This window comes from Aricia agestis, chromosome 17 (genome assembly GCF_905147365.1).
Source record: "Aricia agestis chromosome 17, ilAriAges1.1, whole genome shotgun sequence".
NCBI lineage: Eukaryota > Metazoa > Arthropoda > Insecta > Lepidoptera > Lycaenidae > Aricia > Aricia agestis.
Window position 1 is genome coordinate 2,961,785 of NC_056422.1, and position 27,124 is coordinate 2,988,908.

At 38.9% G+C, this 27,124-nt stretch overlaps 2 protein-coding genes across 3 annotated transcripts in view; one reads left to right on the forward strand and one right to left on the reverse strand.

Moving 5' to 3' along the window:
- Positions 1–12,470, reverse strand: part of LOC121735225 (Golgi-specific brefeldin A-resistance guanine nucleotide exchange factor 1) — a 42,731-nt gene extending 30,261 nt beyond the window's left edge. Inside the window, exons 1-15 of the mRNA XM_042125970.1 lie at positions 11,984–12,470; positions 11,680–11,798; positions 9,880–9,988; positions 9,289–9,456; positions 8,648–8,738; positions 7,952–8,181; positions 7,281–7,428; positions 6,277–6,445; positions 5,008–5,604; positions 4,494–4,644; positions 4,150–4,358; positions 2,285–2,493; positions 1,674–1,848; positions 851–1,082; positions 273–421 (exon numbers count right to left, since the gene is read on the reverse strand). Coding sequence (XP_041981904.1) covers positions 273–421; positions 851–1,082; positions 1,674–1,848; positions 2,285–2,493; positions 4,150–4,358; positions 4,494–4,644; positions 5,008–5,604; positions 6,277–6,445; positions 7,281–7,428; positions 7,952–8,181; positions 8,648–8,738; positions 9,289–9,456; positions 9,880–9,988; positions 11,680–11,798; positions 11,984–12,284 — 3,057 coding nt within the window. The 5' untranslated portion in view covers positions 12,285–12,470. The remainder of the gene's footprint in view (positions 1–272; positions 422–850; positions 1,083–1,673; positions 1,849–2,284; positions 2,494–4,149; positions 4,359–4,493; positions 4,645–5,007; positions 5,605–6,276; positions 6,446–7,280; positions 7,429–7,951; positions 8,182–8,647; positions 8,739–9,288; positions 9,457–9,879; positions 9,989–11,679; positions 11,799–11,983) is intronic.
- A 466-nt stretch (positions 12,471–12,936) lies between these two features.
- LOC121735218 (ubiquitin carboxyl-terminal hydrolase 16) lies at positions 12,937–27,109 on the forward strand. 2 transcript variants are annotated; one of them, XM_042125954.1, is made up of 7 exons: positions 12,937–13,038; positions 13,213–14,081; positions 15,368–15,491; positions 15,817–15,967; positions 20,883–21,030; positions 21,944–22,042; positions 25,112–27,109. In XM_042125954.1, exons 2-7 carry the CDS (start codon positions 13,241–13,243, stop codon positions 26,722–26,724), a joined length of 2,976 nt encoding a protein of 991 aa, XP_041981888.1. In that variant the 5' UTR covers positions 12,937–13,038; positions 13,213–13,240; the 3' UTR covers positions 26,725–27,109. The 2 variants fall into 2 exon arrangements, with proteins under 2 accessions (XP_041981888.1, XP_041981890.1); XM_042125956.1 differs by lacking the exon at positions 21,944–22,042.
- Positions 27,110–27,124: the final 15 nt, after the last annotated feature.

Consider the following 27,124-nt stretch of genomic DNA (forward strand, 5'->3'; position numbering starts at 1 on the left):
CCCGCCACGCCTGATAATATAGACCAGCTATACTCAACCTGCGGCCTGCGGGGACTGTATCAGTGGGCCGCGTGAAGTTAAGCTGTTTTGAAATTCACGCCCACCGTAAAATAGTGCAAAATCGTTATGAAAGACTAGATTTTTTTGCAGTTTTTTATCGCTAACTTAGAAATAATTTATTTTTTTAGCCTTAAAAAACCAAGATCAAAACGTGTTTGTGGGCCGTAATAAAAAAGGTTGAGTACCACTGGTATAGACTAGTGGCTACTCACAAGAGGTAGCAGTCGCCCCAGGTACAGCGTGGTGAGTATTTCGAGCAGGTGTCGCCACGCGGCGCGCACGCTGTCCGCCAGCCGCGCCGCAACCGCGCACGCACGGCGGAGCGCGCAGCGGGCTTTACCAGACTGACCCAGCGCAACGCCTGCAAAATTGTTGTTAAATCAACGTCATTTACTGGGTGTAACTTAAATGACTGATAATATTTAAATGACTTTAGGGTATGGGTATGGGTAGGGTATGTATTGTCGCAATGGCACACCGGTTCAAGATGGCGCCGGATACATAACGTCTTGACCACATGCATGCAGTTTACTGGGTTTCGTTACGGAACCTGGGCCTAATGTTGCGAGCTGTCAAATCTGACAGTTATTCTTCTTCTCATCGACTTACCAACGGCAATATAATTCGGATGCTGCGGCGTCAGCAGTCCAGTGAACTTGCACAGAGTCAGCAGCAGCGTCTCAACAGTTATATCGGCAACGGGCAGTCTCGCTATGAGCGCCGCGCACCGTAAATAACTGGCAGATGTGACAGCTGTCAAATATGACAGTTCTTCTTCTCATCGACTTACCGACAGCGATGTAATTCGGATGCTGCGGCGCCAGCAGTCCAGTGAACTTGCACAGCGTCAGCAGCAGCGTGTCAACTGTGATGTCGGCAGCAGGCAGGCGCGCTATGAGCGCTGCACACCGCTCTAGACCGTCCAACGCGGCCAGCGCGGGACAGTCCCGAATGTTGTTGGACGCGATCTCTTCGGCGGTTGGCTGCGGGGAACGCTCGAACATCGCTGATAGGGCTGTCACCTGTAAATAAAATTGGTATAAAAACTAAATATAAACTTTATTTATGTAGTTGAATGTCTAACTATTTCTCCGTTATGTGAAGAAACTTAACACATACTTTATCGTATACAATCAGATTTAATATAGGTTCAGTCTACTCGCTTTAAGACAGATATGATTCATTAAGACAATTGAATTATTATATGCGTCTGTACTAGCTTACTCTCTTAGGAGAAGTCGAACAGGCTCAGCGTCACTGCGCTAATAATCTTTTTCTAAAGTAACACAAAAGGCTATATAGTCGAAACCTTAAGACGCAAACTACGAATAATAAAAACTAAGGAAAGTTTTAAATTTGGTTCCTTTTGATCTGTCATGTAACGTCAGCCTAGTACCGCTCAAGGTCACCTAATTATTGCAAATGTATTGAAATGTGTACCTAAGGTACCTAAGGTACACTTTTTTGACAAGTATTATAGAGCATGTTTTTTGACGGAGTTACTTTTCCTTAGTTTTTATTATTCGTAGGACGCAAAGCAATACTTCAATAAAATGTTATTTGTTAAAATAAAGCCTTGTGCTTCGTGTATCGACTTTCACAATGGTACTTACCGCAGGTGGACACGCAGCCGGCAGTAGCCCAGCGTGATGCGGCGCTGCGGCGGCAGTGGGCGGGGCCGCGACGTAGCGGGCGGAGGGCGTGCGTCCCCGCCGCTGTAACACGCGCCATAAGTACGCGTCGCGCACAGGTCCTACGCGCTCAGCGGGCATTACCATCTCTTCGTTTCTAAAATAAAAAGTGGTATTTATTTATTTGGGAGACAATTTTAAAATAAAAATAAAAATACACGTGAACCTGATGAATATCTACAGCATAGACTAATTTGCAAACGGAAGACAATAAATTAGGAAAGTGACAACTTTATATCGAGTTATTCCACCTTCCAGCATCTAACCGTCTAAACTTCCTTATGACCTATTCTATCTATTGAATTCCGTGTATAATTTTTACAATAAAATGCAACTCGGCACCGTATTTTTAAATCGGCAGACAAGACACCAGGAATAACAGGAAGTGCTTCTACACTGACGGTACGGTAGGCTTTAAATTGAAAATATGCGACGCACCGCGCCTATTGTCGATTCATATACTGTTACGTTCGGTTTTCAAACTTTATTCTTATTTTTTTAAAACAATTGATTTACTACTCTAGTGTACTCACTTGATGGAATGGAATATGGCCTCCAACATGGCCTGATCGAAGTCCCCTGAGCCGTTACACCCACGCAGGTTCCGTACGAAGTCCTCCGCAGTCATTGGCACGTTCAGTTTCTTAGCGTTGTGGTTATGTTGGTCCATGTTGAGCATTATCACCGCGTACGCTAATCGGAACGCCGCGTCCGTGTTAGCGAACGGTGAGCCGTTTGTCGTCTGTAGTTAGAAAGAGTTACATGAGAGGTTAGTTTACAAAGTTTTACAGCATATCTCAAGGACATTCCTTCAATTATATTTATGCTGCTTCGTTTCTTGTTAAATCCAGACCATGTGATATTAAAGTACAAAATGCAACAACATTGATTTATAGCGTATTAAATTTATTACAGTTTAGAGTAAAGATTTTATAGGTTCTAATATTAATAAATAACGCTAAAGGAGACTGAAACTGGTGGGCCCAAATGTAATAAGTTCAGAGTTGGTTTAAAAAAATAGTTTTTTTTTGTAAAAATACCAAAAATCTACAAGCGGAGAAATATGCAAATAACTGTTTTGTGAAATAATCGATTAACGATTAATCGAATCAAAAACGATATTTCAATTATTTATTTACAGAATAAAAACTTCACACTAGGTATTTAACTTATATAAAATATATTACACTACACCGTATATGTCTACAATTCAATAAAACATAACGTATAACATAAGTATATTTTATTAAAAACATCCTATTCGATTATCGATTTCATATCGATCAAAATCATTCAGTATCTAGTCTGTGGCAACATGACATTGACTTGCTTTTGCCATTATCTGTGTCTCACTTCACACTTGTTTTGTGTTTTTCGATGCATTTTGATTGCTTTCCCAATTATTTTATATTTTCAACGACCATTGCTTTGTTTTTTACGAACTTCGAACCCGTCTACGTTTTACGACTCTTACTTTCATATTGGACACTGAAGATTGCCTGCAAGTTTGACTTGGAATTGTTAATTTGGATTTTGTCGCCAGCTTGTGGATTGGATATTGTTGAAACAATGGATCGCTGTGTGAACTGTGAGATAGCAACTAGTCACTGCAATATATTAGGTCGACGACCAATAAACCATGAAACTATTCTATCAGTAATTCGGCAATGGCTTGCACATCAGTCTGTAAGCAAATATAATCACCTATTTAGGTACTACCTTGATAGACTTAAAATACCTACAGCTACAAGGCATAAGCAGATTATTTACAATTAAAGCAAAGAAATTCTAAGTCAAAAGACTAAATAGTCATTGTACTTTATATGAGATATTTATTTTAAGAAGATAGGTATAATTAAAGTATGTTTGTTTGAGTCTTCATCGACTTGTGATGACTTATCAGACATTTTCTACTAGATGTAATAAATATTTTCACATATTTCTACATGTATTCATCTGACACTTAAAGATTGCTACATAACCTCACATTTACTAAATCTCAAATATCTCAGCTTTCAGATTGTCAATGTCTATAGAATTTTCAGCAAGGAAACTCTTAATTTTGAACCTTTTAATTCACACCATTTTCATGTCTTTACATACAGGGCCCAGATTTATATGTAATTGTTTCGATCTCCTTTTATAAATATAGAACCAATACCCGTCAAAATGTCGCTTGATATTATGACGGCATTATATTATCGTGGCTGTGTTATCGCATACTGAGTCTACATACATTTTTATCGGGTTTTACACTCGCCGGGGGAGCGGGGCTTCCCCGGGCAGTCTGAACGCCTCAAGGTACAGCCACAGCGCCTGGTCTATGCGCAGGCCAGGTCGAAGCTACCGAAGCTACCGAGGCTACATACATTTTGATCAGGTAGTACACTCCACTCACATGCCACCTCTCAGCGAATTTCTCCATGACGAGGAATATGAGCGGGGCTTCCCCGGGCAGTCGGAACGCCTCGAGATACAGCCGCAGCGCTTGGTCTATACGCAGGCCGGCGTAGTCGAAGCTGTCCGCGAACGCGCCGAGGACGCTAGCCCCGGGGGTTTCCCCGTCGTCCGCTTCGCCGCGAGACGAACGCTTACAGATGTATTCGCCTGTGAAATAGATATTTTATTATTATATATAATGTTTTTTTCCTAATCTGTCAATAAACAAATGATCAAAAAAGGACGTGTGTGCGTGGCCAGCTCGTTCCTGTACTGTGCCTACAGAGGTGTAACGTCACTCACCGATCATCTTCTTGTCCAGGTCAGGGTTCTCGCGCAGGAAGGCGGCAACTTGCTGCGGGTCGGTGGGCGTGGCCAGCACGCCATGTTCTTGTAAAAACTCTATCCCGCGCTCCGGCTTCTGATTGAAAATCTCCGTGCCTTGGGTCACCCACTGGAAAGATATTACAAATAATATAACGAAATCAAATGAAGAGTTTGAGTAACTTAAGTACCTACCAAAGAAAAGTGTTAAGAACATGCTACGCCTAAAATTTTACGCCAATATGTATACAATGTGAAACAAAAAATATCAGGCCTAGCCTGGCACATCTAATTATACATTTTTAATTGTTTCATACGAAAGAGATTCACAATGAGTAATTGGACGCAGATTTGATAGTTTTTATGTACAGCCTTAGACATCAACTAAAGTAGACCCACAACCGGTCTTTAACTTAGCTAATTCGTGTCATATCGGGGTTGAAAAGTAATTGTGAATCAGCCCGCTGAATCACTTTGGAATAAAATAGCTCACCTTCTTCATATTCCTGATGACCTCCAAATCCGCGACCTTGGGCAACTCCGCGGTAGGCGTCACCCTCTCTGCGCGCACGTATTGGCTGATATCGTGCGTCACGTGATCACTGACAACGGAATCATCCAATCCGCCCAACTCCAACGTTACGTGACCACCACGACCCGACTCCGGGACAACCTCCGTGATCTCTTCCGGAGCTTTCTGCGTGCCCATCTCTATCGCTTCGATTATCGTCATCAATACTTCAAGAGACAAAGTATGTATGTTGTACGTAGTGGAAGATACCACGTTTTTCGATAGCAACTTAGTTATTTCTTCGAAGACGTTTATACAGTAGACATCGCAGTCGAAATTGAGGTAGAGCTCAGTACATAGACCAGGTATCCGGAATATTTGGGACAGCCCCTCTAAGGATATGTGGTGTATTTCTTTCAACTCGTACGTGGCTTTAGTGTTGTCAGCAGAGGTGATTTCTATGATTTTCTTGAAGAAAGCCTCCATTTGATATTTAAGGTGAGGTCTCAACGCTTCGAACAACAGAAACCAGATTTGCAAGTCGAGTGCGAAAATTGAAATTCTCTCCGTGTCCAACAACTGAAAATAAACAATTTTATTTTTGAAAAATAATATTATGATAGTTCGTAGAGTCAAAAGCTGTAAGTTCCATTTTAATACTATGTAGTAATTATAATAGCAGCCAGCAGGTAGTTTTGACGTCATATAAACAAGATGCCGTTCGTAGACATTTACTGCTTTTTTTTTGGCCCCTTTTATGGGACCTCTTGTTCCCCCTTCCGAAGGGAAGAGCCAATTTTTACATGGTTCGTTTCATCCAGACACTTTTTTATACTTTATTACAAGTTTTTGTTCTTACAATTTTGCATTTTTACAATATCCTAATAATTCTTATCTAATGTAATCTATTTTATACATATATTTATATATTACATTTACTGCATTGCAATTCAGCAATTCCTACATAAATGTCTTAACACACTAGGCCGAAAAAACGCGACCGAAGTTCCGCGTGATTAAGCCTGCAATGTGTTTTAAATTACCGCTGACAAACCATGCCGAAATTACGCCAAGTTATACGTATTGTATGCATAGCGCATTGCTGGCGTAATCATGCCGAACTTCGGCCGCGTATTTTCGGCCTAGTGTGTTTAGAAACTAAAACTAATGCAGGCTTTATTGACATTTACTGTCTTCTCAACGCGAAGACTATAAAATAATAGTAGTAATAAATGTTGATCTTTAACTTACGCTCAACAAATTCCTGCACAGCGCGTCCTTGACTAGATATAACAGGGAGGGGCATTTAGCGATCTGGTCCGCGCCCACCTCCAGCGCCGTGCCCACCAGCGTCAGACCCTGGTGGACCATCGCCGACGTGTTCTGAGCGTCCAGAGGGTTGCAGAGCGAGATGAGGAACCTGGGGAAAGACGTGAGACTGATAAATGTTGAAAATGCTGAGCGTTTAAAACTTTCAAATTGTGGAGGATTTATATTACGACCAATGTTTTTTTTTAATTTACTTAATGTTGTATGTAATACCCCGATCGTGGGAATCGTGGACACAATAGATTTTCAATTGTTATGCGACAGCCGGGTGCCGCTTGGGGATTGATGGGGTAAGAAAAAAACTACCCAATCATTGGTAGTTTACTATTATTTACATACTATTATTATTGGCATCTTAGATTTTTGTTTGAAAATACTCGGAGTATCCATAATAATATGATTTCTGTAGTATGAACTCTTAAAATACAAATATAATCAGGTGTTTTACCTTATATCATGTGGATACAGACTAAATATGCAATAAAAACTTGCGCACACTTGTAGTAACATGCACGCCCGCTTACGTTTTCATACGTACATTGTATGCAAACGTATACGTAACGACGTATACGCATGATCGTACGCAGATGCAAATGCGAGTTGCAACCGCGTGTTTTAATTTTACGGTTTCAAAGTAAAATTTCGTACAATTGATCGCGCGTCTCTTTCACTTTTGCGTGAATTAGTGGTGTAGTAGCCTTGCTTTCTTGTTTTAGCAGGCACGCATCGAGTGATATCAATATTTTCGTAAACGAGTAAAATAAATTATACAATGGCCCCACGTTGGGCGCCAATGTCACATATTGAAAAAAAAAAATTAAGTAAGAATTTTACTGTTACAACAATAAAAATAACTTGTCCTAACTTTTAGCTTTCACACTAAAATCGATGTGGTAGCTTATCATCAGGCATTCCATCATTAGTACCTGAACAGCTCCCTGACGCAGGCTAAACCGTATGGGCGGAGCTCGGGCGCCTGCTGCTGCGGGGTGAAACGGATGCCGCGCACGTTCACATACTCCTCTAATTTCTCGCCCGAAGTGTCTGCTTCGGCCTGAGGCTCGGGTTGAACTTCTGGTGACAGAAGTTAGGTTAGAAGGTGCCACAGGAACGTGGGGAATAAAAGAAAATAGGAGTGCGATGGCTTGGACAATAGAAATGTTATTAATAACTTATTAGGATGGAACACAAAATGAAATATAAACAACTTATTGATAGATTGGGAGAAATAAATGTTATTCTATTGCTTTTACTAAGAGGATAATAATGAAAACTGGTATATATTTACTTTACAATGCCAGTTTTAATTACAAATCCATACTAATATTATAAATGCGAAAGTCTGTCTGTTAACCTCTTCACGCCCAAGCCGCAAAACCGATTTTGCTGAAATTTGGCGTGGAGGTACCTCGAGTCCCGGGACAGGACATAGGATAGTTTTAATCCCCGAAAAATGTACGGTCCCGGCGCGATACACGAATTTTGGCGCAACGGAGTTTGCGGGCGTCATCTAGTCTAATCTAATTTTTAGGTAGTAAAAGATTTGTTGCACAATCACATAATATTACTGATTTATTCTCTCCTACATAATTCTTACCTTCAACAATGGCTTCGTTCTCTATCTTCTCAACCTCTGCTGCCTTCTCGCTCTCTTCTGTTTCCTTCTCTTTCTCTTCCTCTGCGTCAGCACTTACACACTTCTCCAGTAGCTGTGTCATGGAAGACTCATTGGCTAAGTCCATGGAGGAGTGTCGAACGTGCTTCTTGGGCATTTGGTCTACAGGCTCTATGGTTATCTCCGCTTCGTTTATTAGGTTCTTGTCTTGGCTGAAAATAGGATCAAAGATTTGTTTATTAGAGTTACCGTATAACATGCGTCGTGATTTCGTACTAATTGTATACAATAGTTTTAGTTTCATTAAATGCATAATAATTAATATGTTTGTTTGTAGTGTTTTTGATCAATCAGAAGCTTACATTAATTCATATCTGTGTGTACTACAGATAAGATGATATTGTGAATATAGTGAATTGTTGTTTTGCGAGTAGCTGGCGACATCGACAAGATCAGGCGCAGGACCGACTTTTTACATGCCCACCCGACGCATGGATCATCTTACTTGTCAGACAATCAGGTGATCAGCCTGCATTGTCCTAACCAAACTTGGAAATAACATGTTTCCAACGCGGGAATCGAACCCACGACCTCCGCGTCAAGAGCCGCGCTCTGTACCACTAGACCACGGAGGCGTTAGACATGAACGATACCATCAATGATTAACATCATACTTACTGGTGAGTGATGCTGTGCCGTTTTCCAGAGTCTTCAGAGGTTGGCGTGTTCAACTCGGTCGGCGACGCCACCCGCTCTAACGAGTTCGTACCTTTGAAAATGATAGTAAATGTTGCCAGAAGTTATGCCAGTAAGCAAATGCATATAATGCTAAAGTGCAGCGCCTGCAGCTTAATATGTAGAGTGTAAGTCGCTCAATTAATAATAATAATATCTATGGACGCTTCACACCACGTCAGTCTGGCCCCGTGGTAAGTACCTGAAGAACTTGTGTTACGGGTACCAGACAACGGAAATATATTTAATACTTTTATACTATACATACATTTAAGATTTTTATTATATGATACACATATTTAATACACATCCATCACCCAGGAACTTAGAAAAACTTTTTGTTCCGTCGGCAGGATTCGAACCCGCGATCCCCGCCTTGAGCTACCAACAGCCCACCAACTGAGCCACAGAGGTCGTCAAATTATATAGCTATTGCCTAGATACAATGAAAAAATATATTCATATACGCAAGTAGCAACGAGAGAATACAACACTTACTTTTATTGTTTACAAGCAAGAGGCATACATACATACAGGGACATACATACATATAATTCTGGTGCAGACAGAGACAGACTACTTACTATGAGCAGCCACCAGTTTCTTCTTTGCATTCTTGTCTCGTCGTTTCAGTGATAATCCGACAGTGTTGAAAGCTGGATTAGTGTCTTCCGGTGGAAACTGAGGCAGCCTCATGAATATCAACTGAGTCATGTCCCTCAGACATTGCTCTGCGTTGCGACGGAGTAGTTCTGGTGCAAAAAAAAGTTACATTGTATTACAACTCTTACACATCATAAAATTAACAGTCACCAGACAACAACACTAAAAATTTACTGTGCGCCAATGTAATTTGAAAACATATACTTTGCCCTTACAAAAAGTATGTTCATACTTCATCTCCATGATCTTTATAGGGTAGAAGCCTGTCCACTGTCCAGTGCAAGCAAATGTTTCATATTTGTAACATAGTATGTCCCACCATGGCATTTCTCCTCCATCCCTATGGGAGGTCATCCTCCCATTGTTGCTTTGAAGGAGAACTCCCAGAGACACAGACAAATGGAAGAAAATGGGGGAGGCCTATATCGAAGAACATCCTGACTAAAAGTGTTTTCTTGTTTTGCTGTAAAAATTGCATAAAGGTTTTACTTATTTATTTTAGACCACTATACCTGTCAATCTAGTTTCAAAGCATGTTCGGAAACAGCTGAGCATAATTTCACAGACACTCTCATCAGTTAGCATAGCACCCTCAGGACTGAGCATAAGTGTCCTCAACACCTGAAACAACATTTATATTTTCTGAGTTAATTAGTAACCAAAAATTAACAACAATATTTTAAGATTAATTGTACCATCTTATGGTAACTTTTTCCTATGCAAAGTTTTCATTTATTCAACCAAGTTTTGTTGATCACAGAACCTAAAACGGAAACCTAACCAGCAGATTTTTTGTATATTGGTAGAATAACAGTTATATAATTTAAGAGTAACATAAAACATTGTCCTGCAAATAGAACAATCCATATTTTAGGACCATCAAAATATCAAAGTATGAAATCCTTTCTATCTCTGTTAGCTGTATCACTTACAAGATTTTTTGCAGATAAAAATGTTGTTTGTCTTATCAAAATGAAGCTACTCACAAAAAATTTGCTTGATAGTAAATTATATATACGTGGGAGAGCCATGCTTCGGCACGAATGGGTCGGCTCGACCGGATAAATACCACGTTCTCACAGAAAACCGGCGTGAAACAGCACTTGCGCTGTGTTTCGCCGAGTGAGTGAGTTTACCGGAGGCCCAATCCCCTAACCCCTACCCTATTCTCTTCCCTACCCTCAACTATTCCCTTCCCTTCCCTTCCCTACCCTCCCCTATTACCCTATTCCCTCTTAAAAGGCCGGCAACGCACTTGTAGCTCTTCTGATGCTGCGAGTGTCCATGGGCGACGGAAGTTGCTTTCCATCAGGTGACCCGTTTGCTCGTTTGCCTTTTTTTCCATTAAAAAAAAATTATTTCATTAAAAAAAAAAAAAAAAAATTGTAATAAAAAAATTTTTCTAGGGCCAGGGACTGAATAACCGGAAAATATAGGTAGAGAAATTTAGCGGTATGACGTCATACCTTTAAATTACGGTAACCTTTAAATAACGGTACTGATATATATCGGTATTGCAAAATTATGGTATCGTTATTTTTTTAGGTATCTAAATCTGTAAAATAAAGGTTTTCTTTCCACCCGGCTACGCCTCCCGCCGAAATATCACGTCAGGGCTCGCAATAATAATTATTGTAATATTCATCCCGTCCTACGTTTCTTAAAGGTTACAGTCAAGCAGGACGTTGACTTTAAAACAATACCTAATAATATAGTGTTGCCACTCCATTCAAGTGCAGGAAGAGTTTGAAATGAATATTAATTGTACCCTCGACTGTAAAATATTTTGATATGATAGTTGCGAATTGGCAACGCCGCACCGGTGCGTAGGTACATCGTCACCTAGCATTATTTTGGTTGGGGTAGCAATAAAATAAAGAGATATATCGGTACCGTAAAAATAAAGTTATTTTTCATTTTTTTGCGGTATCGCAATGGTGAAGTTCAACCGTTCTGACTCAACCTTTAAATCAAAGCAATACCGTAATTTTATACCGGTATATACGCTTTATAACGGTACCGCTTTCAGTCCCTGTCTAGGGCTCCCTGACTATGAGTTTTTATTATTCGTAGATTTTCATAAATTTAAATCAAATATATTTATTTGCTGTTTTCATATTCTTCACTCTTAATCCTTGTTAAAATAGGCAACTTTTTATCCATATTTGTGTTTTCTTTTGGAGAATATAAATACATACTTTATTTACTTATTTGAAACGAAGTATACCTATGTATATTCCTTGTTTTATTGCATATTGTTTATAATAATAACAATGTCTTGCACTTAAAGAACATGCAATATGCACACTTACTTGCAATATCTTTAAAAGTACAATGCCATCAGACGAGTGGTCTGTGCCAACAAATCTGGCATGGGTGACAGCATCTGCAATGTCCTCCACAGTTGCTGGCACACTGGGATGAGTTGGATCTAGAATATTATGATATAGTGTTAATAAGTTTATTATCATGTAAAGGAATTAATTAGTTTTACTTGTTAAATTTTCTAATAAATACTCATGATTTGACCACAATTTTTATGTAACTTGTTTTTTATAACAAATCAGTAGTTTTGCTTAATGATTTTTTAGTAAAAAAAATATTAAAGTCACTTACCTATCAGGCCATAAGATAAAAATTTATGTATAGCCGATAAGGCCAGACTGGTAACTGGGCCAGTGGTTTCTTTACTCCGGATGACTTCGAGGAACGGACTGAGATACGTCGCAGGATCTAGCTCTCGCAAGTCAGCCACTTGGTATAGTATTGTCTTGAGGTCTTGGAACGTGCGCATGAGGACGTCGTACTCCTCGTTTGGAAAGGTGTGCAAGCCCCAGCGAGTGCTCCGCCTCATGGCAGTGACGAGCATCGCCATCTCCCCCTGCACCACAAAGATTCCATTGCCCGGTAGAGACATTTTCACTAATTTTTGGTTTTATTATGGGTACATCCACAGACTTTGGTTTTGTATTTCTCGAAGATTTTACACTGACTACATATTTCTATTGCTGTGAACTGAACCACAAAGTAATTGTTTACTGTTGTAATGCCTGAATAGGTGTTAAAATAAATTAATATTATTAATTTTCTTTATTTTATTTCGACGACAGACACTCTGGCTGACCAGTGACCTGTTGACGTTTCTAAATTTTGACGTCTGCTGTCAAAAATCACACAAGTGACGACGTCACTATTAACGCCTTCTTCTTTGTAAATTAATTTAGCAAAAGATATATTTTTGGTTGCCAGATTCCAATTTATCACCATTAATATTCTCAATATTATAATAAAATAATAATTATAATGGTGAATTAATTAAAGTATATTAGTATTGTAAAATAAAATAATTTTATTTTACAAATTACTTTCTGCAAGCTGAATTGAGATACCTAAATGATAGCGGTTGAAATATTTTTATTTCTTTATGGAAACAAATAATAATTATTAATACAAACCGTTCCTTGAAAAGTAAAAAATAAAACTTTTACCCACAAACTTGAAAGTTGAAACTTCCCAGTTCCCACTTTCACCAAAATGATAAAAATTAAAAAATGGCAACATTCTTAAAATGTCGGACAAATGTGGTATATCTTTGTGACAAGTTTTAGATTTTAGCAATTCAGTCTTAGTTTCTTTATTTTTGTTTAAATTTTATAGCTACTTATGTAATTGTAAGTATAAATATCTGTTTATTGCTTTCTATTATAATTTATAATAATTGTGGTCTAGAAGCTCGTAATAATTTGCGTTGTCACGCGTGCACTGGCAATCGACACAGATTTGTCAAACTCTTCTTTTTGTGTTCCCGTAGTTATTCTTAAGTAGTGTATCTTATTACATTTCAGGCGGCGCCTAATCGTAGTGGACGGTACAATGGTTAAGAAAAAGAGACAAAACGACCCCAGCGAAAACGGGGACGACTCCACCGAGTCGTGCGACGAGTCAGTGAAGTCTGCCTGCCCTCACGTCGCTAAAACCGTAGATCTGAATCGATTGAAGAAGGCGCTAAAGACTGGGGGATTCGAAAAGGACTGCTCGGAATGCAAGAAAAGTCCGACGACGGAAATAGTGGACTCTAACTATGAGGAGGACTTGTCACTGTGGATGTGTCTCAGGTGCGGGTCGCAGCTGTGCGGCAGAGCGCGGAACAAGCACGCCCTGAACCACTTCAACACCCCTCACTCTGACAGCCATGCCCTCACCGCTAACACCACGACGTGGGAGATCTACTGCTACTGCTGCAATAACGAAGTGCACGCTACCAGCTCCAAGAGACTCCACGAGTGCATAGAGTACCTCAAGAAGCAGGCCAACAACAGTCACAAATCAACCGTAGTGGATAACACTGAATCACAAATACCAAAGACTCTGGAAATTTCAATGCCACTAGATATGATAAAAAATGACAAAGGCAAAGATAAGGCCGTAGCATTGAACTTGCCGCGGGTGCGAGGTCTAACTAACTTAGGAAATACATGTTTTTTCAATTCTGTTATGCAATGTTTAGTTCAGACACCTTATTTGTTGAATGTATTGCAAGAGATGGCGACACCGGGAGAGAAGTTTACTCTGCCGGGGGGCAAGCTGAAGATGAAGCCGGAACAGGTGGGGGAGGAGGGGAAGGAGGTGGACCTCCCGCCCATTACTGGACAGTTGGGAGAGTGGGGCACATTGACAAGAACACTGGCAGAAACACTTGCTGAATTGCAAGCAGGTAAATATTCTAATTTTATTCCATCTGAATAAATATGCCATGGGAATTTAAATAATGTCAAAGTTAAATCTTCTTTTGTTGTTTCTTGTGTGATTTATTCTTTAAACTTTGCTGGCACTTTTGTATTCTGTGGCTGAGCGACTTTCAGAAGGTTGAAATTAGGTTGTTTTCCAGAATAGTAGGTAAATATCTCAGCGATTTCGCGCCGTTTGTATGGAAGTGAGATAGGCCTGCTTTTACATTTGTCTACATTTTGATCAAAATGAAATGAATCATTGTTACTCTTTAAGTGTAAGCATAGCAAGTAAACAAAATTTCAAGAAAAACCTTACAGTTTACGAAGCTAGTTCATCTGAAAGTCCAACAAAATTATAATCATCACTGAACTGCTTTAAAAAATAACTGGACCAATTGGGAGATGAAATCTTCAAACAATTTGACACATACGCATCTTAATGGCTACTAGTGGTTACATAAATAATAATAATCATTAATAAGTTTGTAATGATTGTTAAAAGTGCCACTTGCCTAATGCCTATACTGTGGGTTTAATTATTATTATTTCATCTCTCTCTTTATATTCATGCAAGAGATATAATGACCAACATTGATGAGTTTAACCCAGGGCTAAATTTAATCCAGGTCTATTTAAGTGGAAATATACAATTTGCATATTAGGACTTACAAACCTAGGTAAATTACACATAATTAGTGTAAAAAAAAACTTGACCTACTTTTAGATGCCAAAAAAATATTTTCGTTGAGTTCAGCAGATTATCAAACAAAGACTCATGAATCACTTAATGTTAATTTAATAATTATAAGGTTTTAGTGCTAATCTTGTAATATCATAAGCTAGTTTAACCTCATATTTTTACACAACAATCATTTTTATATTCTTGCACTACTTATAGGAATTAATAGATAATTTGAATCTAAGTATATAATAGTGAATATTGCTTTTTAAAGCAATATTCACTAGATTCAATACATTCTAAATTGGCAGTAGCACCTCTATTGTGGGTATCACAGAGTCGATAGATTTTCAATTGTTATGCGGCATCTGGCTGCTGCCTAGGGATTGATGGGTTGATAGTTATTTTACTTTACTATTTAGTTATTTTCTTTTTATACTATGTCTCCCTTTATTAATAAAAAATATGTAGTTGGTAATTTTTACAATGTTGTCGTCTTTGTCCGTTAAGTTGCTCTTACAACAATGAGAGAGACATAAATTTCAGACAGGGTCCACAACAATGTTACAAAATATTTATTTTATTTTCAAGGTGAAGGTGCTGTGTATACCCCACGAAAGCTGCTGTCGGCTCTGGTGAACAAGTTACCACAGTTTGGTGGCGGTGACCAGCATGACTCCCATGAATTGCTCAGGCATTTGCTGGAAGCTGTCAGGTAAGGATATTTTATTTTCTGGTGGGTCTTTGCAATACCCAACAGTGTTGATGTTCTTTTGTTAAATAATTCAAATTCCATTGGATAATTTTATTTAACTTTGATTTGAAATCAAATGGTGTACTTTGTTTCAATTCATTTTGATATAAATGTTGAGAGAAAAAAGTTACTTATGTATTTAAATTAATGCACCATTATGTAACATATTATGTAGAACTTAAAGTAAAAACATTATAGTCTTTGTGTTGAGATTTTTTTCACTTAGATCAAAGTGAACATTAATAGGCAAAGACCTTAACCCATTCAATGAAACATTGTATTTCAGGTCTGAAGATTTACGACGATATCAATCTGTGATCCTCAGTAGTCTCGGTGTGAGCTCCAAGGTAGACCCTGCCAAGGTGGATGGGGAGGTCAAGCAAAAAGTCAAGTTTTATGGACAACAGGCATCAGATACTATGCTGAGACCAGAACAGGTAAGTTTTGAAAATATATTATTTAAGGGAAAAAACAGGTTATATTTAAGACTGTATGTTAATAATAATAATAATAAATATACTTTATTGTGCACATGTTAAGAAGAAAATTACAACATTTATTAACTAATACAGTGTACTACAATGGCGACCTTATTACTAATTAGTAGTTTCTTCCAGGCAACCACAGGTAAAGGACTTATTTTTAATAATACATACACACCAACATTAATATAATACACATATAAATAGGTAATAACATAAAAAGAAATACAGAAACAAACATACTAGAAATAGCATTGTTTGTATATAAAAATCATGATCTGTTTCCTAAAAAGTCTAATATTGTAGAGAGAAATAGATGTGATAAGAATAAGATTATTACTAGAACCTACAAAACTTCACTTCATGTCTAAAAGTGTAATTGGAATGTCTTCTAAAATATACAACAAGCTACCAATACAATTAAGAGAAAATAATAATATAAGTGTAATTTCCATCAAAAAGGCTATTAGCGAATTTCTAGTACAAAAATGATACTATAGGGTCTCAGAATACCTAAATGATAATGTTAGATTTCCTTAATGTTACTGATTAATGAAATTTTATTTTAGAGCCTGTAAGATAACATAATGTAGTATTTTATTTTATTATTATTTATTATATTTTTTAACTTTAGAATGTGATTACTGTGACATTTATATATTATTATTCTTTTGGACTTGACAAATATTCAATTCTTTTTGACATCTAATGTAATTTGTAACATTTTAATTGATTTAATTGACCTTTTTATCCAGATTAAACTGTATTTTTTTATCTAATTAATTATAATATGACTTCTTTGTTAATGAAATAATATTTAATAGGGATCATGACAAGGTCAAAGATTAGCAAATTTTGTTAATAAAAGAAAGAAATCACGGTAAAAAATAAGTGTTCCCAAAATTTCAGCTAGATAGCATAAATTGTATTTTTTTTTTGTTATGCGCCTTCAAAGTTGGATTTTTTTTATTTATTTTTTATTTTTTTTATTATGAAATAAGGGGGCAAACGAGCAAACGGGTCACCTGATGGAAAGCAACTTCCGTCGCCCATGGACACTCGCAGCATCAGAAGAGCTGCAAGTGCGTTGCTGGCCTTTTAAGAGGGAATCCATACTAATATTATAAATGCGAAAGTATCTCTGTCTGTCTGTCTGTCTGTCTGTCTTGCTTTCACGCCAAAACTACTGAACCGATTGCAATTAAATTTTGTATACAGTTATTCTAGAGTCTGAGAAAGGACATAGGCTACATTTTGATGTGGGAAAATATCTTATTTCCATGAAAATATCGATGAAAATGAATTCGCATTGCGCGTGGCCAGCGCTCATCCCGGGGGTCCTGGGTTCGAGTCCCGCAGGCGGAACAAAAAGTTTTCAATGTTCCTGGGTCTTGAATGTGTATTAAAATAAAATTTCAAAAATCTTAAACATATTTTATGTATAATACTAGCTGTTGCCCGCGACTTCGTCCGCGTGGACTTCAGTTTATAGCGCGCGATGTCAACAAAATTGGTGTCAAAAGCTTTTATAAAAAAACCCTGGTACCCCTTAAATCAATACAGCTGTGCAGTGTGCACACAATAAGTATTTCATTTTTTTATATTAAACTTTATATTTTATGCCAAATTTTAAAGCTTATTTAGCCCTCCAATTACACAACTTTACCCATAAACTATTTATCATTGATAGATATAAGATTACGTCACTGCACAGATAAAGTACTGACTTATTTAATACCGTAGAATAGATATAACAATCGAAAAAAATCGAAACTTAATTGTAAGATGATACCACGTCTTATAGAAAGACTTTTGAGCAAGCGTCAGCGCGATGTAGAAGACGCACGGCGCCATCTATTATGAACTGTTGGAACTTACTTAATTTGAACAAATTTACGCATTTTCACCCCCTTATAACCCTTTTTTCCAGTAAAAAAGTAGCCCATGTCCTTTCTCAGGCTTTAGACTATCTGTATACAAAATTTCATTACAATCGGTTCGGTAGTTTTGGCGTTTGGCGTGAAAGCGAGACTGACAGACAGACAGACAGACAGACATACAGAGATACTTTTGGCGTTTGGCGTGAAAGCGAGACTGACAGACAGACAGACAGACAGAGATACTTTCGCAATTACAATGTTAGTATAGATTATGTGCACACTGCACAGCTGTTTTTGGGTATTTTGATTAATTAAGGGCCGCGCTACACCGGAATGGCAGCGGCGAGGCGAGCACTTTCAGCGCTGCCATTCCGGTGTAGCGCGGCCCTAAGAGGGGTACCACTTACCAGGGTTTTAAAAAGTTTTTAAATTTGACACACATTTTGTTGACACCGCGCGCTATAAACTAAAGTCCACGCGGACGAAGTCGCGGGCAACAGCTAGTAGGTTAATATAGTAAGGAAGGGAAGGGAATAGGGGAGGGAAGAGAGGGGAATAGGGATTGGGCCTCCGGTAAACTCACTCACTCGACGAAACACAGCGCAAGTGCTGTTTCACGCCGGTTTTCTGTGAGAACGTGGTATTTCTCCGGTCGAGCCGACCCATTCGTGCCGAAGCATGGCTCTCCCACGTATAAAATATTCAAGTCGTTTTTTTTTTCAATTAAATTTCTTAATGCGATAACTTATGCAATTAAAAGCAACTTTTGTTATGAAACGCAATATTTAATATATCGAACAAAGTTCTCTTACGATGCGTACAAACTACGAAAGAGTGACGTCATACTTTCGTAGCACTTTGTATGGAGCGTTTCGGTTTGAATTTTCATATCTTGGTGAATTTGTAAGCTATGAGAGTCATTCTTTCAGCGATGTTTCTATTTTTTAAGGGTATTTCATTTACCAATAAGAAAAAAAAATTGTCATCATGCCTATTGTATGATTATTGACTATAATAATTATAAATTCTTGACTTATGTTTTAAATAATGTTAATTAGATTTACTTAAGTTTTATTTATCATTTTTGCATGCCTAAATACTAGGTAGAAAGACTGGGATCATAATCAGTAACTTAACAACTTTTGTACATCTTTCTGCAAATAAAAATTATTATTATTATTAAATTTAGAGGTTGGAACTTATAACTAACAATAATAACTTGATAAATTTTGAATTTTAATTATAATAGGATGAATGTCAATTTATATAGGTTGGGTATTATCACTAATAAAAAGAAAATGTTCTTTTACCAGCATCTTAAACCGATAATGTGTAGCCGTCATTCTTATATGGGTTGGTATTGAATTCCACAGCCTTATTCCCGTAGCAGCAAAAGAAGAGTTATAGTATTTAGTTTGTTCTACAGGCACGTCTAAAAGGCGATTTGAAGCAGAACGTAACTCTTTCTCTGCTTGTCGAAACGAAAAGTTATCCTTTAAATAAGACGGCAGATACGGATCATGTATGATGGAGAACACAAGTGACAGAATGCGAGCATCATGTCGAAGACGAATTGGTAGCCACTTGAGTTTCCTACGGTATTCGGATACATGATCGAACTTCCTATGGCCGAAAATAAATCTTATGGCAAGATTTTGAAGCCGCTCTAGTTTGTTGAGCTGATCCTCAGGTTGACAAAACAAGTATCTGCATAATCGAGAATAGATAAGATCAGAGACTCTGCTATCCCTATTTTGGTCGGTATGGGAAGAACGTAGCGCAGTCGGGAAATGGAGTACCAAGTAGCAATAAATTAAAGAAATTAGCACTTTTCTGCTAATTTCTTTAATTTGTTGTCCCCAGGACAGGGTTTCGTCAAGGTAAACCCCCAAATACTTTACAGTCTGACTGAAAGGTACAATTGTACCATCAACGACCACCGGTGGTAGGCTACCCCTGTCAACTCTAGACATCAGGCCAGGACTACCATTAACTATCAGCTGTGTCTTGCTTGGATTGATATGAAGACCGTGGCGCATCGCCCAATTGCAAATGACATCAATATCTCTATTCAAATTATTCAAGGTAGCATATAGATTATTTAAAGTCGTCTGAGAGTAGATCTGTAAGTCGTCAGCGTAAAGGTGGAAAGATGACAGAATATTTTGAGTAATGATATTAATAAAAAGGGCAAAATATAACAGAGGGGATAAGACACCACCTTGCGGAACACCAGTCGAGATAACAGTCCAATCAGAACAAGAGTTGCCCAACTTTACTCTCTGGCGGCGTCCCACAAAATAGCTTCGGAACAAATTAATAACCGATGGTGATAAATTTAGAGTCTTCAAGATTCCAATCAATACATCGTGGTCGACAGTATTAAATGCTCTACTAAAGTCGAATAAAGCTAGTACCATGCCAAGTCATATATCGTCAGTTACTTTTATTAACGCAGTAGTAGTACTGTGACCACGTCGGAAACCTGACTGAAAAGAGCTTAAAAGATTATTCTGCATTACGTAATTAGTAAGCTGATGACAGACCAATCGTTCAAACACTTTAGAGAGAAAATGTAGTATGGAAATTGGACGGTAGTCTGAAACCAGCTTAGGTCTAACAGATTTAGGTAATGGAATTACACTAGCATCCTTCCACGCGCTAGGATAAATTGAAGTAATGACAGCATGGTTAAAAATATCCACAAGTATAGGGGCAATGATATCGAGAACGGGGATAATCATTTTTCGACTAATACCATCGTCGCCGATAGCATTAGAAGATATGGATGCAACATAATATGTTCTTTAATGTATGTAGCAACTGTGCGGAAAATATGTTTACCGCGCAGGAAACGAAATTTTTTTCTGCAATACAAGACATATCCTAGTATGTCCTTTCTGGAGATGCAAGAATACACCAATATTTAACCTAGACTTTGTTAATGAATTTTAGGTAAGTTTATAAAGCGACAATTTTTTCCTTTAAAGGTGTTCCGAGGTTTTCTCGTGTCAACTCTGGAGTGTCAGGAATGTTTCCATCATTCAGACAGAGCGGAATACTTCCTGGACTTGTCATTACCAGTTGCTGCCAGCAGACCCCAACCCCCGGCTCTCGTGCGCAGAAAAACTCCAAACGGTGAGTTCAATTTACTCCATTCGCATACCACATTACGATAGATCGTTTAAATCCACTAGTTAATACAAAGGAAATATTTTCCTTCGTAATGCATCGAAACTATCGATTGTTAATGAATGGTATCTCTTAAGAGAGTGATTTCATGATGTTAGAATTGATATTTCACGTTACTGTTATGATGATAAACTAATAGCGTTTTCGGCATCTGGAACTGCCCCGGGGCAGTGCAGGCCATAAAGTTAATATACCTAGCGGAATAGAGCAACAATCTCGAGCTGTCAAACGAAACCGAAATTGGTTTTCATCTGTGTGAAAAATATGTGTACATATACACTTACAACAAGCATCATTGAACATGAATTCTATGAGATTAAATTGTCAACGTGCGGCACGTGCCGACTGGACGTCAAACAAAGAGTGTTGTTGTCATGTATCACACGTCTCTTTTTACCATGGAGTGTTACTGGTATGTTGTCATGTATCACACGTCTCTTTTTACCACGGAGTGTTACTGGTAGTGACATCTCTCTTGCTCAGGCCTTTGTTTCTCTATTCCGCTAGGTATATTAACTTTATGGTGCAGGCAGGGGAGGCCGAATGGATACGGAAATAGCCGAACACAACTTGTGTACCACGAAACTCGTAGACTTAGTGCTAGTGCAATACGTCGTTTATGTTCTTAAATTAAACTTTGGCTATTTATCCGTTCGGACTTAAGCCCGTTCTGCCTGCCCTGCCCCGGGGCAGTTCTAGATGCCGAAAACGCTATAAATAAACAATGTTTTATTGTACCTCTATATGTAACTTGTAAGAACAACAATCTAACCTTAATAATATATTTTTTAATTATTGTGTGTTGTTTGTATTGTGCTGTGCTAATCTTCCCTAACCATCTTAATGCATTAATTTTCAGATGACAATTCATATAACACTCAAGAAGAAACCAAACCATCCAAACATCAACTTAAGAAGGAACAAATGGCAAAAAGGAAAGCGGCGCGAAAGAATAAAGGTAGTGTATTTGCTTTGCTTTGTATTTGACATGTTTTTGGAGTGTAAGTTGTAACCTCAGAACAGGCGGCCTACCACAACCTTTCCTAAAACTATCATGTTTCCAGAACACTTTGTTGTAAGATTACAATAACCTTACTTTGATTCGTACCATGAACTTTTTAAGGTGTATGAAAACAATCTTGTTTTATTCCTGCTAAGTGATGGGAAAGAACGAACGATATCAAATTATTTGTTTACATTTATCAATGGGTGGAAGCGAGATAGCAGCTACAAAGCGCTTTGTCTCTCTCACACGATTGTATAAACAAATGAATTGTCATGGGTGGAAGCGAGATAGCAGCTATAAAGCTTTTTGTCACTCTCACACGATTGTGTAAACAAATGAAGTGTCTAATTAGTCTTAACATATTATGTAGAAAATACTTATTAGTGACTGTAGAGAATTTGAATGGTACTAAACCAAAATATTTCAATAAATTAAACCGATTCAGCGCTAAATTGTTAACAATAAGAATTAAATCAAATAGTGAAATTGTTGAAAAACCAATGCTGAAACCCAAATAAGACGTGAAGTGTTGTTGTGGTACGCTAAAACAAAAAAAGTTTTAAGTGGTGTGTGAGTTGCGCGACTTTGAAGACTGTGTCGATATTTTCTATTATAAGGTAAATAGAAGGTACGTTTAGTAAATATTTAATACAATGGTTATCTCAAAACAAACGCCGTTTTTTATGTACATGGTTAACTTTAAATACAAATAAAGTTAATAATTTAGTTGTTAATACATAATATGCGTAATTTAAAGTCGTACCGTACTCAATTTTCAAATATAATTTTACTAAAAAACAGTAAAAAATGCAAAACAATCTTAAAAAAGTTGATATTTCACAGCGGATTTAAGATCGCTAGTTTGACGTTAAAGTAATCTTGCTCATCTGTCAAACGGTGTCAAAATGGAGCTCATGGTACGCTGAGAGCGAATGAATCGGGACATGACGTCACAAAACGTCTTGACGGAACAATCATAAAGTAATCTTACTTTTAAGAGGTGATGGTACGAAATCATAAAGTAAGATTAAAATAATACTGCTATAAGAGGTTGTAGTAGGCCCCCAGGAAAATAAGGAGAAGTGTTATGTAGCGCCGTTTATATGGAAACCTATGTCGCCGACTTCAATGACACTATGTTGTCAGCATAGTGTCAACGGTACACGGTCTAGTGGTGTCCGGTCTATCTACGGTGTCGATTAATTATTATTACGACGATATGGATGTATTTTGGTAGGTATTTAAATAATATTAAAAGAATGAAAGTGATAAACAATTAATATTACAGTCTAACAAAAACAACTTAAAGGCCGAAAGGGGTTGAAATCATCCATGATTACGAAAAACTTTTACTATGGGACCAACTCAATTCGGCAAAAATAATCAGCTGTTTGGCAAAATCGTAACTAGGCAATAGATAATAATATTATATGACCAGATGTTAAGTTGGAAAAAGACAAATATATTTGCGAAAACCGCATTCAAATCGGATCAGTAGTTTTCGTGTGATGCTGGAACAAACATACAGACAGACAGACAGACAAAAAACTAGCCACAGTTTTGGCTTCTATAGCGATGTAGTAACATTACACAACACGCTTATTATTTTTTTAATATCTTTAAGAAGGAAAAAAAGGGACCCTATTCCTATTCTGAGACTTCGATGTCTTATGGTCTGTCTCGGCTGTTTAGCTCAATAACCGCTACACTTCTGAAATTTTCACAGATTGTGTATGGCTGTTACCGCTATAATAACAGATACTAACACAAATTAAATTAAATATTTAAGGGGGGCTCCCACACAACAAACGTGATTTTTTTGCTATTTTTTGCTCGATATCAATAATGGCAATAGGTACTAGGTACTTGAAAAGTACAAAATACGCCATTGTATATATATACTTTAACAATTAATATTAAAATTAAAATAAACGAAATAATTAAGGATTCGTACAAAACACATTATTTGCCTAATTTTGCTCTATTATGATAAGGAACCTTTCGTGCGCGAGACCAACTGGCACTTGGCCGTTTTTTTTTCATACATTTCTCTTTGAATTTTGCGTCTTTGGGGAAACTGAAATAGGACTAAAAGCGATGAAGGTAATACAAATCACTCTTCAAAGATACACTAATTATTGTAAGTTATTATATGAGTAAGCATTAAGCACCAATTCTTTCGACTATAAAATAAAACTTCCGCATATTTATAATAAATTTAGACCTTCCGCGCGGCTTCACCCCCGTAAATTAGGAATTTTAAAGACAAATTAGCCCACAAAATAGCCTATGATCCTTCATATGGTCTACTTTTTATTTATGCCAAATAACATAAAAATTGCTGGATGGTGCGTGAGATAAGCCCTTTCAAATAATTTTCCCCGTTTTTTCCAAATTTTCCCTTTGTTCCTTGGCTATGAGCTATCTAACTCTGAAAGAATACTTCAAAATTTTAAATCAAATTATTAGTTCCTGAGAGTTCCAACAAACAAAACTCTTCAGTTTATAATATTAGTGTAGATAATAACGCAACCGCATAAAAATGTCGATTAAAATATCGATACCAAAATCTGCATCACACCACATCACTAGTGCCTTAGTTTGATAGTTCACGGAATATTTTTCGTGAAGAATAATTGATTTTTAAATTAAAAAGTAGTATAAATTACAGTTGGCTGTGATAGATGATCCCGCTATTTTTGAAATTCACAATATCGCTGCAATTTTTGTAGGTAATTATAGCACAAGTCAGCATTTCGTTCACAATTTACGGCGTAGTGAAAACGTGTAAGCCGTGGAGTGATTGACATACGACTGACAATTTGTGCCCATATGGGCAGGATTTGGCGATATGTGACACGATGTATAACGTATCTCTTACTTCTAAAATCTGTGGTTGTAACCTTCTTGTTTTACTTTTAAATGAATAATTTGCATTGCAATGCAGTAATATTGCAATAGTATTTTAAATATAGGGTCTTAATTTTTTAATATACTTACCAGAATTATTTTGTTACTCAGGTAATGCAGCATCAAAAGACAACAGTCCAGAAATTAATGGTAAGAAAGAAGATGGTAAGTCGTCCTCGGAACAATCGGATGCCGACGTAGAAGACAATTTAGAGGACGCCCCGCGAGCGGCCGACGCGCACAATTCTAACAATTCGTCGGCTGTCGCGCACACGGCCGCTAACTTCGCTGCCTACCACATGGAGTCGGGTTACAACTCCGAAAAAGTAATCAGCTCGGATTCCATTCGAACCAGTCCAGTCGAGTTAGACAAGGAAAAAACTGACAATACCCCCGAAACGACGGATAAAGACAAGGAGTTCCCGGAAACCGTGTCATCGAACGTCGCCATTCCTCTTGATTACAAACCTCTCATATCCCTCGATAACTTTTCGAACCCCGACTCCGGCGTCGCCAGTCCAGAAGCTACTAAACATAATTCAACCGAAACGGTCGATAACGTCGAATCTCCCAACGGCAAGGACTTGGGCAGCCATAGCTCCCTATCCAGCGAAATAAACCTAGACCTATCCGGGCTCAACAAGCTCTCGCCCGTCAAGAGCGACTACGAGAGGCCAGTGTCGCGAATCTCGTTCGCCCCCGAATACTCCAACGAGGTCGTGTCCAGGGGAATCAGCGCCCAGGCGTGCAGGGATATCCTGGAGCAGAGCTGGGAATTCAACAACACCGGCGGCTACCCCAACAACCAGGAGGCGCCGCCCGGCGATCTCTACGTCAACCAGGACGTGCCCAATAAACTGGATAACCTCAAGCTGGATATCGACGACGTCACGACGAAGCCAAAACCGACGCTACCCTCCCCCAACCCCGTCGAGTACTCCATAGACGGCCCCCCAGCCGCGCCGAGGCCGAAGTCCACCTACAACACGGACAAGATCCTGCAGAGGGACTACCTCAGCCTGGAGCGACAGAGCCCCCTCTCGCCGCGCTACGTGTGCGACGAGGACGAGTGCAGCGTCCAGTCCTGTCTCAGCCAGTTCACGGCGCTCGAGCTCCTCACCGGCAACAACAAGGTGGGCTGCGAGACCTGCACGGAGCGGATCAACGGCAAGGACGGCAAGACGGTGTACACGAACGCCACGAAGCGCTTCCTCGTGTCGAGCCCGCCCGCCATCCTAATCCTCCACCTGAAGAGGTTCCAGCTGGGGCCGAGGTGCATGTTCCGCAAGATGACCAAGCACGTCGACTTCCCTACTATCCTCAACCTGGCGCCGTTCTGCGCCATGGACAAGCTGAAGAAGCTGCCGAACGTGGCGAAGGGCCAGAACGAGCTGCTGTACTCGCTGTACGGCGTGGTGGAGCACTCGGGCGGCATGCACGGGGGACACTACGTGGCCTACGTGAAGGTGCGGCGGCCGGTGGAGCCGGGCGACCCGCGGTGGTGGTTCCTGCCCAAGAGCGCCAACATCCCGGCTTCGGGCGCCGGCGACGCGGACTCCGACTCCGACCTCTCCGGCTACGAGTCGGGCGAGAGTCCGACCAACGCGCCTGCGGTGCCGGCCGGACGCTGGTACTACGTGTCCGACAGCATGGTGTCCGAGGTGAGCGAGGACAAGGTGCTGCGCGCGCAGGCCTACCTGCTTTTCTACGAGAGGATCCTGTGAGGTCGAGCGGTACCGAGTGGCATTTATGTGGAAGACTGGCCGGCGATCGTCCCGTTTGTTGTAAATAGCTTTCAATCATTGGCTTTCGAAACCGAAGCGGCCCGCCCGCTGTGTAATCGATATTTATTGAATCACCGTCTGTAAAATACTGCAATATTTATATGAATTGTGTTTTTAATCGCTGCGGATTGGCGAGGGCGCTCCGAGGTTTATTGTTCCTGTCGATGGCTCTAATGTGTACCGTCAAATGTGGTCTCGTTGCGAGACAGTCTATAGTAATAATTATAATTACGGATGACCAGTAGTTACAGTTAGAATATTCTGCGGTGCGCGTTCGATATGATAAGGAATTGTTAGAGGTTTTTATAAATTTTCACGACACTCATCGGCACTTCTTTAA